The sequence below is a fragment of the Rhinatrema bivittatum genome, chromosome 5 (assembly GCF_901001135.1).
Source record: "Rhinatrema bivittatum chromosome 5, aRhiBiv1.1, whole genome shotgun sequence".
Lineage (NCBI taxonomy): Eukaryota > Metazoa > Chordata > Amphibia > Gymnophiona > Rhinatrematidae > Rhinatrema > Rhinatrema bivittatum.
In genome coordinates this window covers 127,555,903-127,570,326 of record NC_042619.1, presented here as the reverse complement: position 1 = coordinate 127,570,326, position 14,424 = coordinate 127,555,903, and the positions used below count along the sequence as shown (strand labels likewise).

Genomic DNA, 14,424 nt, shown 5'->3' with positions numbered 1-14,424 from the left:
GGGGACAGGAATCATCTGGTGCTTCATTGGTGTACTCCGATGACCTTCCATCGGATACTTTCCCTTCATAGGAATGCTGGTGTTCTCCACCGGAGGACTTGACCTTCGTTGAGTATGTCCGTGCGATGTCAGAGGCTATTTCTTTCCACCTATTGACGGAAGAGGATGCCCACCATAAGATGCTTGAGATCCTCCAGTTCGTCACCGCGAAGGAGGTTGTGGTGGTGCCGGTGCACATTCTTTCCCGCTCCTGTTGGGGAACTGGGCAGCCTGGTGGGTTGAGTGGCTCCTGGGGGGCTAGGCCACGCACTTAGGCTTTTTTCTTGCATGCTGCATTGTAGGCCGCGGCGGCTGTTTTTGTGCACTCTTGTGCGTGTTCTGATGCTCTCTATAGGCTGTCTGTGTGTGCACTGTCAGCTCTGTGCACGCATTGTGTGCTCTGTGTTTGAGCATGCTTTTTATGTGCACAAACTTTGTGCTTAACTTGGTGCACAGGTTGGGCATGCGCCTTGCCACGCTTTCTTGTAGGTGCTTATTTTTTGGGCACATTTCTTTTTTGAGCGTGAGCAGCTCCAAAGCACATTTACCGCAGTGATGGTGCCAGTAAGCAAGCCTAAGCATCTTCCTATTTGTGTAGCCCCCCCCCCCCCCCCCCCCCCAACCGTGGAGAACTCTCATCTGTCGTGATTACCAACCAGGCTGGAGAGGACAAGGGAACTCCCTTTCTCAGGTGATCCTCCTGCAACCACCAATGGAAGTAGGAGCAGATTTCTATCAGCAAGTGGAGCCGAACTGCACAATCCTGAGACTGAGTTCCAACGAGAGAGCGCGCTGAAGAGGACGAATATGCGCCCTTGCCCACAGCACCACTTCCAGGGTAACTGCCATCAAGCAGGATACCTGTAGGTAGGACCACACTGTCAGGCATATGATGTTCATCAACTAGTGCACTTGAGACATCCAATCCCTGAATCCAAATTTCCGGTAGGAAAACTGTTCTGTTCCGTCCCATGTCAAACTGGACCCTCAGATACTCCAATGGCTGGGATGGATGAAGATTGCTCTTGGTCAGGTTCACCACCCAACCAAGCTCCTGCAATAAGGAGATCACCTTGTGTGTCATCAGGTGGCTCTCTTCCTGAGACTTGGCTCGAATCAGCCAGTCCAAATACAGGTGCACCAGAATTCCTTCTTTTCACCAGGAGAAAGACAGTATCAAAGAGCAGAAAGATTGAAGGAAGAGAGAATATTAAAATAAGCTCCTGTGAAGGAAAGAGAATGAAATAGAACCCCAAGAGAGGGAAAACCAAAATCAATGAATGAGACATACTAAGCCAGAAAAGCCAGCCAGATACACCAAAGGTTGGAAACTTGTTGCCTGATAGAAAATATTACTAACTAATCAGTATAAATTGCGGATGATACCTCCATCATGGGGCTTGAACTAGGGGGCACATCCTTCAAGGTGGCCACCTTCGTAGATGATGTACTCATTTTCTTAACGTCCCCCTCCCTTTCCCTACCTAAAGTTCTTGCATACCAAAACCAATTTGCCAGTTTAAAAATAAACCAGGACAAATAGAAACTCTAGATATAATTGGCCAACTTCAACAGTCTTGGCCAGGACCATTTCCATTGAGATGGGTCGCTTTGGACATGAAATACCTCGGAATTCATATCCCGACACACTTATCCCATTCTATAATGTAAATGTCTAGCCACTTCTACGATGTCGCCGAAAGAATATTAAAAAATGGATAAATCTCCTCCTGCTTCCTTTATTCAGCAGAATTCACCTTCTAAAAATGATTGAACTTCATAAATGGCTCTACTTGCTACAAATGGTTCCCATATGGCTTATGAGAAAAGACCTACGGGAAATTAAAGAATTTTCCTGCTTTTTGTGGCAGGGGAAGAGAGCCAGACTCCCCTTACTTATCCTACAATCCTCATGGGTTAAAGGGGGACTTAAATGTCCAGACCTTCGTCATTACAATTTGGCTTGCATGCTCCTTATCAATGACTGGTTACATGCCTCATCCTTATTTTCCCTCCACAATTTAATAAGAACCTGGCTTGGCGGGTTTGCTCTCTCTGCTCTACTCCAATGCCCAGCGAAAGTCATTCTCTCTGCCTGTTGTAAGGCATGGGCTGCCCTTTGTAAGAAAAAATGGGACTTAAAGCTATCACTACAGCCCTCACAGAAATTTGTGCAAACCCTGATTCTCCCCCCCCCCCCCCCCCCCCCCCGGCCTCTCATTAGGGGTTTTCCCGTGTTGGTACAGGCACAGCCTCAAGTTTGTCCATCAACTGTTTTTGCCCAACTCGAATACACTGATCAGTTTGTTAGACTTACAAAAGTCATTCCATCTCTCCCGTACTGATTTTTTTTGCATATTTACAAACCTGCCATTATATCAATTCTCTCCTAACTGTGAATCCCAACCTACGATATTTTGTTAAATTAGTGACACTCTTCCACTTCACTAAAAATCAAAAACCTTCTTGCACCTCTTTTGCTAAGCACTTGTCAGTTACCCTCCTCCCCATATCTCACGATGGCGATCACTCGCTGGTCTCGTTGACCCGTAATATCCCTTACTCTACCTGACCTACAAACCTACATCTCTCAAATCCCCAAAACATCTGAAAATGCAGTATTATGTGAATTTGAATATAGATTCATATGGCAGTTACACATCTCACAAGCTTTGGCTTTTAAACACAAATGTTGCCCTTCACCAATCTGTGAGAAGTGTAAAGTCAAACTATTATTTCCATAGTTTTTGGGCCTGTCCAGTGTTTTTGGGACATCATCCAACAGAAGTCCTCTCATATAGTGCATGTTCCTCTCCCAATGGATTTACACTTCTGGTTATTTGGGCACATCCCCTTCTCTCTCCCAACCCTTGATTAAAAGCACTAAGCTTGTTTTAGACAGAGCCAGTCTTGCTGTGAAACAAACTCTTAGCCTGTTGGATTGGTTCGCACCCTCCCTCTTATTCAATCTGGGAAGGGAAAATGGTCAAGCTATTTCCCATGGAAGCCATGTTGGCATCAACGTCTACCACTAAGAGATGGAAGCTGACCTGCTTTCTCTGGCTACCCTTTCTTAATTGCCTTCCCACAGAGACCACAAAACACCTTCCCCAGGTCGAACCATCACAATCCTTCCACTCCTTTACAGCAGCAGTAGGGGATTCCCCCTGTAATATCTAGCCTGGCCAGGCCTCAAAACCCATGACTCTTTCTTCCCAGTCTCCTCGTAAAATCTAAGTCACCTGTAAAGGAGTAGCTCTCTCAGAGAATTAAACCCCCTTAAACATATGTCCCCCTCCATATTGATCCAAAAACTAAACTTTCTTTGTTTCTATCAAACAGACCTTTCCCCTTGCTGGGAGTAACAAGCAGAGTTTCTATAAAGTATTAGTTGGAGCTTTTAAAGAGTAACATATGGATTTATAAAATAGGGTGGGAGGAGGGAGGGTGGGTCGTGGACAGGAGTTTGTTTACTTAATGGTTCATGGAATGCCACGTAGTATTGATCTTCTGTTACTCTATGTATGGTATGTTTAAACACTGTACTGTTCTACTTATGGTTGTATATGAGAATCTTTCAATAAAAATGATGTTAAAATAATTTCATGTGTAAAATCTGTATGTTGACGGGCTTCTTTAATTTTTAATTTTTTTTTTTTTTTAGATCCAGTCTAGCTTGTGGTTTAGCTGGAGCTCTTGCTTCAAATCCTGTTGATGTTGTCAGAACACGCATGATGAACCAAAAGGTTGTACATGATGTGTCCCATTCAGGCTACAGGGGTACAATGGATTGCTTAATGCAGGTAAACGACTTTAATATAGCACAGTAGGAATGAAGGTAAGTGGAGGATGAGGGAGCCCAAAAACAGTTTTCTTTTGTAGACCATTGTTTCTTCTCACTTTCCACATTGCCTCTGAACAATTCTCTGTATGTTCTTCAAAACAGAGGGTGACTTGGGCCATCTCGATAGCCTTGCAGGGCTCCAGAACCTGACTCTAGTTCATCTGGGTCTCTGAGCACTGCCAGGATAGTATTCATAGCTGCTGGGAGAGGAAATCTTAGCTATAACACAACATTAACAGTTATGGGCATGATTCAAGATGCATAAATAGCCAGTTCTAAGGGATCTGTGGATTGACTACTTAACAAAAATACTTGTGTTGGCTGGATTGAGGGAAGAAAATAGAACCTAAGTGGAGATAACTCATAGGGCCAGAAATGATTGCCTCTGCTTTAGTTGTGCCAATTACATCTCATACTCCCACTCACACCCCCAAATACCACCATAAATAGAAGTGACTGATGGTGCAGATGCTGATTGGCTGGAAGCTCAGGTATGCAGGAAAATGAGCCTGGCCCGTAACAGTAGTCCTCTTGAAAAGAAGCTAGCTCAGTATGAGTCTCATACTTTTTGTTCAGCCATTGGGAGCTCTCAGCTGTCTTGATTGACTGTTTCATAGACCGCCTCTTTAAATTCACACTACTGTGCTGTACTGTGTATTATCTGCCTCATGCACGGTGATCAGAAATGAATTTCTTATGACACATGGCATATTAGTCCTGGTATTAGAAGTCAGCCATCAGCAAAAACTGGCACATAGTAACTTTGGGAGGGTAGGATGGATTTTGATTGTTTCTTCATAGACAACTTTAGGTTAAATAGGTCAACACAAAAATTTTTTTACATCTAATGTATAAATTTTAAGAAAAATGTATAAGACAGAGTCTAAGAAAACAAACCGGCAACCGATCCAAGATGGTTGATGGCAACAAACACAAGTAGTTGAATCAGTATAAAAATAGATTTTTTTTATTGAATCTTGCCCGACTCTGGCCGAGTTTCGCTCATCCGAGCTGCCTCGGGCTTGAGAGCCACTTGAATTGGCTCAGATTAGCATGGATCTCTCATATCATACTTTAGAGAAGCATCAGCAAAAACTAACTTACGAACTGTTGAATCTGTTTTTATCAATGGAATCTCCTTTTTAACCAGCCACTTTTTACAACACCTCTGTAAGCGCAATAGCGATTCAGTGCTACTCGCTGTTCAACACTGAATGGTATAATGATGACTCGTGTAGAGTGCATATGTATATCTGCTGGTGCTATTTTTTTTTTGTTGTCAAGATTCAGAATGTGATCTTTAATATTTAACCATGTTTATGGGACTTAAGAGGATTTTAAAATAATTGTGTTACCCCTTCAGACATGGAAGAATGAAGGATTTTTGGCCTTATATAAAGGATTTTTTCCAAACTGGTTACGACTTGGTCCTTGGAATATTATTGTATCCTTTTCTATCATGTATGTGGGTATATAGATCTTTTTGTACTTGTGGAAACATTGAAAAAGACTCCAGTAACTTGCAAAAGTGAATTGTTTCCTGCACCGAACTTTATTTTATTTTAGAAGTTTTATATACCGATGAACGTTGAACATCTCATCGGTTCACATTAAATGAAAAATCAGCTACAAGAGCTTTACAGTGAAGCAAAGAACAATGCGAATAAAATTAGGTAAAGGGATTATAAATCATAAAGTACGATAACTAAGTATATGGCATAAAAATATGTAGCATAAAAATATAACTATTTACAAGAATGTCATGGAGGTCAGAGGGGGGAGGTGTGTTCAGAGTATGCTTGTTTGAAGTGGCATGTTTTCAGGTTCTGTTTAAATTTTTTTGGGCATGATTCTAGACATAGTGAGGAAGGAAGCTTGTTCCATAGGGCGGGCCCAGCTAAGGATAGTGCCCGAGCTTTAGTGGAGATGAGCTTAGACTGGGTGATGGAATATACAGTGTTGCTGTCTTGTAGGCCTGTTTGTGTTGTGAAAAGTAAGGTGTTCCTCGAGCCAGTGCATATTTTGGTCGTGGAGGGCTTTGTGGATGAGAGTGAGAGATTTGTATGTTATTCTTGCAGTGACTGGTAACCAATGCAGGTTTTCAGTACTGGGGTGATGTGGTCGCGTTTGTGAGTGTTAGTGAGGATCCGGGCAACAGCATTTTGGAGTAATTGAAGCGGTTGCAGCATGCTTTTGGGTAGGCCTAGGAGCAAGGCGTTACAGTAGTCCATTTTGGATAGAATGGTGCAGAAGTCGCTGAGGTGTAGAAGGGGTTTAAGTTTTTTGAGTGAGTGTAGTTTGAAGAAACAGGCTTTGATTGTGTTATTAATGAATTTTTTGAAGGTGAAATGGTTATTGATAGTGATGCCGAGGCTGCGCACATGTTGGGTGGAGGAGAAGGGTGTGTTGCTTGACTGAAGGGGTGGGGAGATGCTTTGGGGTGCAAGGAAGATGCTTGTCAAGAGAGTATTAATGACCGATAGGGTGGAATTCCAGGTCTCTGTAGCTTTGTGAAGTGTGTCATTTACAGGTATAAGGATTTGCACATCATCGGCATAAATGAAGTGCGGGAGGCCTAGCTTGGATAGCAGGTTACAGAGGGGGAGGAGATAGATATTGAATAAAGTGGAGGAGTGGGAGGAACCTTGTGGAACATCTTGTTAGAGGGGGATGGGTTTGGACATACAGTTGCCTATCTGGACACTGTATTGTCTGTCTTGTAAGTAGGATTGAAACCATTGGAGGGCTGAACCTGTAATGCCAATGTCAGTGAGGCGTTCTGCTAATATTTTATGGTTGACCGTGTCAAAGGCGGAAGAAATATCAAGGAGGATCAGGATATATGAGAGACCTTTGTCGAGGCTTTTGAGGATGTAATCAGAGAGATAAGTAAGGTCTCAGTGCTGTGATGTCATCTGAAACCGTATTGTGACTGCGAGAGAATGTTGTTTTCGTCAAGGTATTCAGTTAATTGTCGATTGACTGACTGACTTTTCTAGGATTTTAGCTATTAGGGGCAAGTTCGAAATGGGGCGAATGTTAGCAAGGTCGGATGGATCAAGTGTAGGTTTTTTCAAAATGGGTTTGATAATGGCATGTTTAAGATTTTTAGGGACGATGCCAAGTGTGATGGATCTGTTGATGTTTGAAATAGGCTTGGCAATAATGTCTGGGATGGTGATGAGGGTTTTAGTAGGGATGGTGTCTAATGGGTGTGTGCATGGCCTCATTTTCTTTATGATGGATTCAATTTCCAATGAGGAAGTACTTTCAAGTGTAGGTAGCCTTGCATTGGTATTGTCAAAGTGGAAGTCAGTGGATGCTTGTGTGGTGGGGAAATGTGACATAATGTCAATTTTCCTGTGGAATAATGCAGCTAGGTCCTCGCACTTGCCTTGATCGTCGGTGTCTTGTGTGAAATTTGGGCTGGATTTTGTTAAGCTGTTTATTAATTCGAATAGGGCTCGAGGATTGAATTGGAGGTTGTGGATTCTGTGAGCGTAGAAGTCTTTTAGTTTTATCGATAGCTTTTCTGTATGTATGGAGGAAGGATCTGAAGGTAGTTAATTATGCAGGGGATGGGATTTTTGTGCCAGTTTCTTTCTAGTTTTGAGGTTGTGTTTCATGGATATTAGCTCAGTGGTATACCAGGGTTGTTTGTTCTTTTTAGCTGGGTCAATCACACGAAATTGCATGGGGCAGAGCTTGTTAGCTATAGAATCTGTACAGTGGTTCCAGGAGTCAAGGGCAGTTTTTGTGTCAGTTAAGTCGAGCTTGTTGAGTTTCATAGTGAGGGCTGCTACTAGGTCTTCTTGTTTGCAGTTGCGTCTGAAGTGAATGGTTTTTTGTTTGTTGTTTTTTTTTTTTTATTGTATGGGTGTAGAGGTGGTGTTATTTATAGTGCAGGTAATGTCAATGCGGTAGTGATCAGACCAGGGAATAGGGGTGCATATGGGTAAGTTGGTTTGAATTTGGGTATTGGTGAAAATGAGGTCAAAGGTGTGGCCTGCTCTGTGTGTGGGGTTAGAGATAAGCTGCTTGAAGCCTAGGGCGTCTAGAGCAGTTAGGATGGCATCACAGGGAGGTGTGATAGGAGTAGTATCAACATGGATGTTAGTCTCCAAGGATAATTGCAGGCGAGTGAAACGTTGTGTGTTTGGAAATGTATTCAATTAGGAGGGAGGGGTTCTTTTCAAGAAGCCCTGGGGGGGGGGGGGGGGAAGACACGTAGGCTGGCATATTTGCAAGTTGGGTGCGGTGAATATGCTGATTTCTAGTTTGTGTGGTGGGGGAATGGGTTTGTGTGAGATTTTAAAGGCCTTTTTAGCTGCTAGGAGGAGACCTCCTCCTTTTTTTTTTTTTTTTTTGGGCCTGGGGATAGAGAAGATGTCATAATTTTCAACCGGTAATTGGTTGATGAGGGCGGTGTCGGAATCCTTTAGCGATGTTTCAGTAATGGCTAGTATGTCAAGTTTGTCGTCTGTAAGGATGTCATTGATTAAGGCATCTTTTTTTTGGAGATGGAGTGTGTATTTAGGAGAAGGATTGTGAAGGTAGTGAGACCGATTATTTATGTAAATGGAGTGGTCATGATGGGAAGAAGGTTTTTGTGACGATCCAGTGGGAATTTGGGGAGGGAGTAGTGGGGTGCCATGGGATAGTGTTTGATAGTGGGCATGAAGAGTGTGTTTAATTGGTTTAAAGGGCAATATGAGGACACAAAACTGTGCTAAATTTATCAAAAAGTGTACTGCTTCCCTTTCATCTGCTTTGTTTAACATTTACTTGGCTCCAGTTTCTAATAATCTTGCTAGTTTAAGTGATTGTTACAAAATTTATGCCGATGATATCCAGTTTCTATTGCATCTACACGCCACCTGGCAGAAACACCATGGCACACCTAAATATTTGTTTGCACTATTAAACATGGTTAGAACACAAACTCTCCTTGAACATGACCAAAACAGAGTTCCTTTCTGTACACAGTCCTTATGCTGTTTTCCCCAGATAACCTCATTCATCTTGAATTTCTTTTTCAATTTAGAGTCAAGTCTTGGACTCTAGTAAGACTGTACACCCTCCTTTTGTCCATGTATCAAAATGGTAGCCAGACAGGGTTTATTAAAATTGCATGTCCTGTCTGGTCTTAAAGTTATGTGCCTCAGATTTCCTTACCATAGTTCAAGCATCCATTTTTCCGATTATTGATTACTGTAATAACCTTTACTTAGGGCTTCCCATCTCCACATTGCAAAAGCTACAAATGCTGATCAATTCATCTGCTCGCTTGATCGCAGGCATCAAGTGTTATGACCATATTATTCCAGTCCTGATTGATTTGGATTGGCTTGCAATCAATGGACGGATCAAATATAAAATAGGCATGATAACTTTCAAACTGATTAATAATCACTCATGCCCATGATCTAAGGCTCTTTTAAAGATGTACCAACCATCCAGACATTTGCAATCCTCACAAATAGGTCTTTTAGACGATCTCCTCATTAAAAACAGCACGTCCTCATGTTACCCGAGAGTGTGCCTTCTCCTTTGCAGTCCGGGTTCTTCGGAACTTTTTTTTTTTTTTTCCTTAGAGCTACGCTTATGCAACGGTCTGAAAACATTCAAAGGACTGTTAAAAGCTTCTTTATTTAAACTGGTATATATGTGACACGTTTCATAATATTATACATCCAGAAACGAACTACATCTGGATGTAAAACATCTGGAACTTTCTTGCACCAGAATGTTTTTATATTGTGTATTTAATTTTAATTTAGTATGATTTTAGTCTTGATTGTTTTATGTATGTTTTATTGTATTTTGCTTAGACCTTAGTGTTGAGCGATTAACAAATTTTAATAAATGTAAATATAAGTGAGAGCCGTTTTCCTGTAAGATACCTTTTACTTTGTGTCAAACCCAACATGTGTGTGTTTAAAATGTCTTTAGTATTTGAACTTCCAGTCTCTATTACATTTCAGTTGTAAATTCAAAAAAGTTTTTCTGGTCATAAGAAGCTGGTGTTGGTTTGGTTTTGTGGTTGTTGTGTTTTTTTAGAATTTGAGACACTACAACATTCAAAGCAATCAGAAAGTGGGAGACCAGATATCACTAGTTGTATATAATACACATCCACTCATTCTCACCCCAAGCTGATATTAAACTGTTGATTACTTTCAGTTAGATAAATGTGGATCATGTAAGAGATGCAAGGTTAAGTAACCATTGCCATTTTCTCTGGGTCTGTTAATACCAGTCAAAGTGAGACAGGCTTTTAGTTATGTATCTAGTGCTTCTATAAGAGTTCATAGAGGTGGTTATTAATGTTTTCAGTAGCCCAATAGAGATATATTAGATAACTGAATATATTTTCCTTGAAAATGCATTATAATTATACATTTACCTTAACTAACCGTTCCAGTTCTTTGTGACATATGAACAGCTGAAGAGAATGGACAAGTAAAATATTGAATTAGACATTGCAACAATACATATGGTCACAGGTCACTGAAAGTAACTTTACAAATGCTTTTTAAATGCTTTATCAGCCCAGTGCTCATATGCTGCAAGAAGTGAGGATATTTTCATAAGAATATGTACATCAAAACTGCATAAGGTGACCACATGCACTGTCTGTGACCTGAATTGCAAGATAGTTTTTCAGGTATTTGAAGACCCAAACTCAATGACTTGCCTGTCCATTTCTTTGGAATAATGGCACTCGAACATATTTTGGAAAAGTCCATTGCAGCTTACTGTCAAGAAAATTCTTCAGCCATGGAATCTTCAGTATGTGACAGGTTACAGAAATTACGTTATCAAGATATCTCTGAATATTTTGGCGTTGGAACAAAAGAATAATTATTTGTTAAGGTTATTCTGTTACTTTTTGTGCAGACATACTAACATGACTTTAACACTGTAGGTAGCCATAAAGATGATCCTTGACTAAATATCTAATTGCCACTGAAAAAGCAATGTGCAGGATCAGTGGGTACATAGCAGCCAAATGTATCTAATGAGAATTGTTCATAGATGGCTCATCGTACAGCTTGTATAGAAGTTTTTGTTATACATTCCAGTCAGGGATGGAAAAATGTTTAGGAAATTAAGTTATAGTCAGCTTTTTAGGAGCTAGGGAAACTTTGATTTTCTTTGTATCTTACACATTTGTGGGGGGGGCTTTTATTTTTTACTCTTTATGGCTCTTTGGGGAAAGCAGGAACTTGAGGGCTTTTGAATTTTGGGTGTGTCCCCCCCCCCCCCCTTCCTTACATCCTCTTTCTCCACAAACATTTTCAGATCTTTACCGCTTATGATCCAGGGGTGCCCTTTCTGAGTCACAGTAATACTTTGTAATACCTTGTCCTCCTGCTGAGCTTGGCAGAGGGCCCCCCCCCCCCTCCCCAAAGATTATTCCAGCAGATCTGCTTCAGGCCACATGTTTTGATCTCCAGAGCCCTGTACTGGGCTGCAGTTGCACAACATGACCTGGCAGGTACCAAAAATGAAATGTTGGTTGCTTGGGCAGCTGGGTGCCTAGAATTTTTCCATCCCTGAACTCAATTATGTGGATTTCAAATTAATATGAAAGTTGAAATTCTTATTGAACCAATTTAAGGTATTTTATTTAAAAAAAAAATGCACAAAGACACTTTATTTCTCTGGCACCAATTTAGTTTCGTGTATTGGTGAAGTAATTTTCTGATGTATTGTTTGCACACTTTTTTTTTTTTTTTTATAACGTGTACACTGTGGAAGCAGAGGCACCTATATTCATTTCAAATATAATTTTCTGTAGAAACAAAGGTCAACTATCAAGTTGGAAGGGGATACCTTTTCATTAGATAAACTTGTTTTTTTAAAAATAAAGCAAAATTATTTCGATACAGCCACCCCAATCCACTATGAAACCAAAAATAAGTCATCAGAGATCAACCAAAAAAAAAAAAAATAGCGAGACTTTGAGATGTAAACAGATTATTACAAATGATTCAGCAGTCCACCAACTTAATCACCATGCTATACATGGGGTCGGTAACTTTTAAACCAACGCGCGGGTGCTTTTTGGCGCATGTATGTTGGCCCTTGCCCAGATACACAGCCATTTTATAACTTGCATGCGTGTATGTGCATGTTATAAAATAGCCTGACCGCATGTATATCTGTGCCCATTTTAAGCGAGCATGCGCCTAAGCACATAAATCCCACATCTACTGCACAAGTCGGGGAATTCTAAAAGGGGCACACATCCATTGCCAGTTTCACCAGTTTGCACCAGTTCGCATAGTTAAAAAGAGATCCTCTAAACCCCTCTGGTTTGATAGTCTGCATTCCCCTCAGTTACCCAGACACTTTAAACCTTTGAGAAATGGCTTTCCTTTGTTTTGTTTTTTAAAACTTAAACCTTGTTCCTAGCAGAAGTAAACTTTTATATGATGTTAGCCCAGGTGCATAAGAGTTTATGCGCACATCTCTTGGCTACACCTTGAAATGCCATGTCCTTCCAGACCATGCTCCACCCCTTTTTGAAAACTTTAGAGATGTGCAGGCAATAGATATTTGCTCATCTGGGAAGCTTTTAAAATTCAGTGGTTGCAAGCGAGCCCGACTTGTGCATGTATCTCCAGATTTTTGGCATGCACCCAACTTCTAAAATTCATCTCTAAATTGGGAAAAGGAATGCCTTATCCATTTCAAGAAATGCAAGAAAATTAAACTCTTGATGGAGCTTCTGGGAGCCCAGCAATACCTCCTCCAGCTTCCCTATATACACAATCTGGCAGATCTTAAAAGCCCTACACGTGCCAATGCTAGGATATTATGAACGTCTCGGGCCGGCGCAAGAAGCACCCATGTACACGTGTATCTCCTGGTATGCGTACAAATCAAAAAATTCAAAAGGGGTGGGGCCGCGGGGGGGGGGGAGGGGAAGACCAAGAGATGTGCACAAATACTTACACAAGCACGCACCAGGGGTCCCCACCGCAAAACTTTACTTCTGCTATTGCTGGCGTATAAGTAAAAAATAAAAAAAATATATCAGGGCTCGTCAGTAGGGTTTTAAGGGTTGGGTCTCACGGGGAGAAGGGAGCCTTTAAAACAAGGTGGTTAGAAAGTCCTGTCCTACAATGGACGAACTGGGAAAAGGGTAAGTAGCCTTAGTGCACACCCCTTACAAAATTCCCCCCACTTACGAGGTAGACACGGCATATCTGCATGTCTATTAAAAAAAAAAAAAAAAAAAAAAAAAGTGCACATGTACACGCATATAGCTGATTTTATAAGCACCTGTGTGTATGTTATAAAGTGGCTGCATCCATTAGCATGAGCCAGCATGCACAGGTCTTGAAATTCACCTCGATCTGTTTTTTGTGCTATTATCCAGTCTACTGTCCTTTAAACCATTTGTGACATTTTCAATAGTTATAATTCCTTCATCGGGTCAAGGTCATTGTAAGCTAGTCACAATGTATTAAATTAGTCCAATGAGATGGTATTCCCTATAGCTGTATATCTAAGTGGACTAACACAGCAACCACACTGTTCAAATTTTGTAATTTAATTTTATGTGCATATTGAATATTTGTGTAGGTATTAAACCAAAATGCCTTGTTGTAAGAATGTTGAGGTTTAGTTGAAAAGTTACCAAGGATTCTTGTACTGTATTGCTTCAAAGCAGGGAGGATTTTTAGACTAGTAATTATAGTAGTAGTTTAGCTTGATGGGTTGATCTTACCAAGTGAATTAATGCACCACAATAGTGCTGTCAATTTTAATTTTATAAAGTCCCACAATTTCAGAGGAACATGAGCACACCTCTTATATGCAAATAGTTCTATAAGCTCCTTTTTTTTTTATTTTAATTAAGCTGAATTTGATACAAGTTGACCTTTCTGAAAGATATTTTCTTGCTGAATTTCGAGATAGTAAAACCTGAATGTTTTAAATAATTGCTTTAAGCAGAAGGAACAGTTTGAGGTGTTCAGTAGTTACAATACTGATTTGTAGTATAATTGATGGTAGAGAGCCAAAAACTGGAAAAAGATTACATTTTGGTTCATAATAAACTACAATGCCTTGCAAAAGTCTTCACGTCTTTGCAGTGACTGATTTAGGGTTTTGAAGTCCTTAGGTGCTGTTGGACAACAGAGGGCAGAAGGTCTAAAGCATAGACCCTCTAGATCCTGTGGGAAAAATGTAAAAATTCTAAAGCAAATTGGCAAACATTTCCATGTTTTATATTACGTTAGGAAAACAAAGTAGTTTTACACTGTATTTTAGTAATTTATATTAGTTTTATTGGAAAGCAGCAAATCTTCAACTGGCCTGCTGCCTCCCAAGACTTCTGCTGCCCTAGGCACAGGCCTAGTGTACCTGTTGACAAATTCAGGCCTGCGCCTTTGTACATTTTTCATGTTCAACTGTTCATAAAATACAAATCAACATACACTTTCATAGTGAAAGAACAATTGCAGAAATATTTGAAAAGTAATTAATAGAAAAACAGTGTTGATTGCATAAATGTTCACACTTTG

The 14,424-nt window shown here is 40.6% G+C and overlaps 1 protein-coding gene across 4 annotated transcripts in view; it reads left to right on the top strand.

The window, feature by feature from the left end:
* The window catches only part of SLC25A30 (solute carrier family 25 member 30), a 97,496-nt gene extending 84,357 nt beyond the window's left edge, over positions 1-13,139 (top strand). For all 4 annotated transcript variants that reach the window (XM_029602900.1, XM_029602899.1, XM_029602902.1 and 1 more), the window contains exons 8-10: positions 3,704-3,842; positions 5,247-5,327; positions 10,308-13,139. In XM_029602900.1, the coding sequence (XP_029458760.1) occupies positions 3,704-3,842; positions 5,247-5,327; positions 10,308-10,349 (262 nt within the window). In that variant the 3' untranslated portion in view covers positions 10,350-13,139. The remainder of the gene's footprint in view (positions 1-3,703; positions 3,843-5,246; positions 5,328-10,307) is intronic.
* The last annotated feature ends 1,285 nt before the right edge of the window (positions 13,140-14,424 follow it).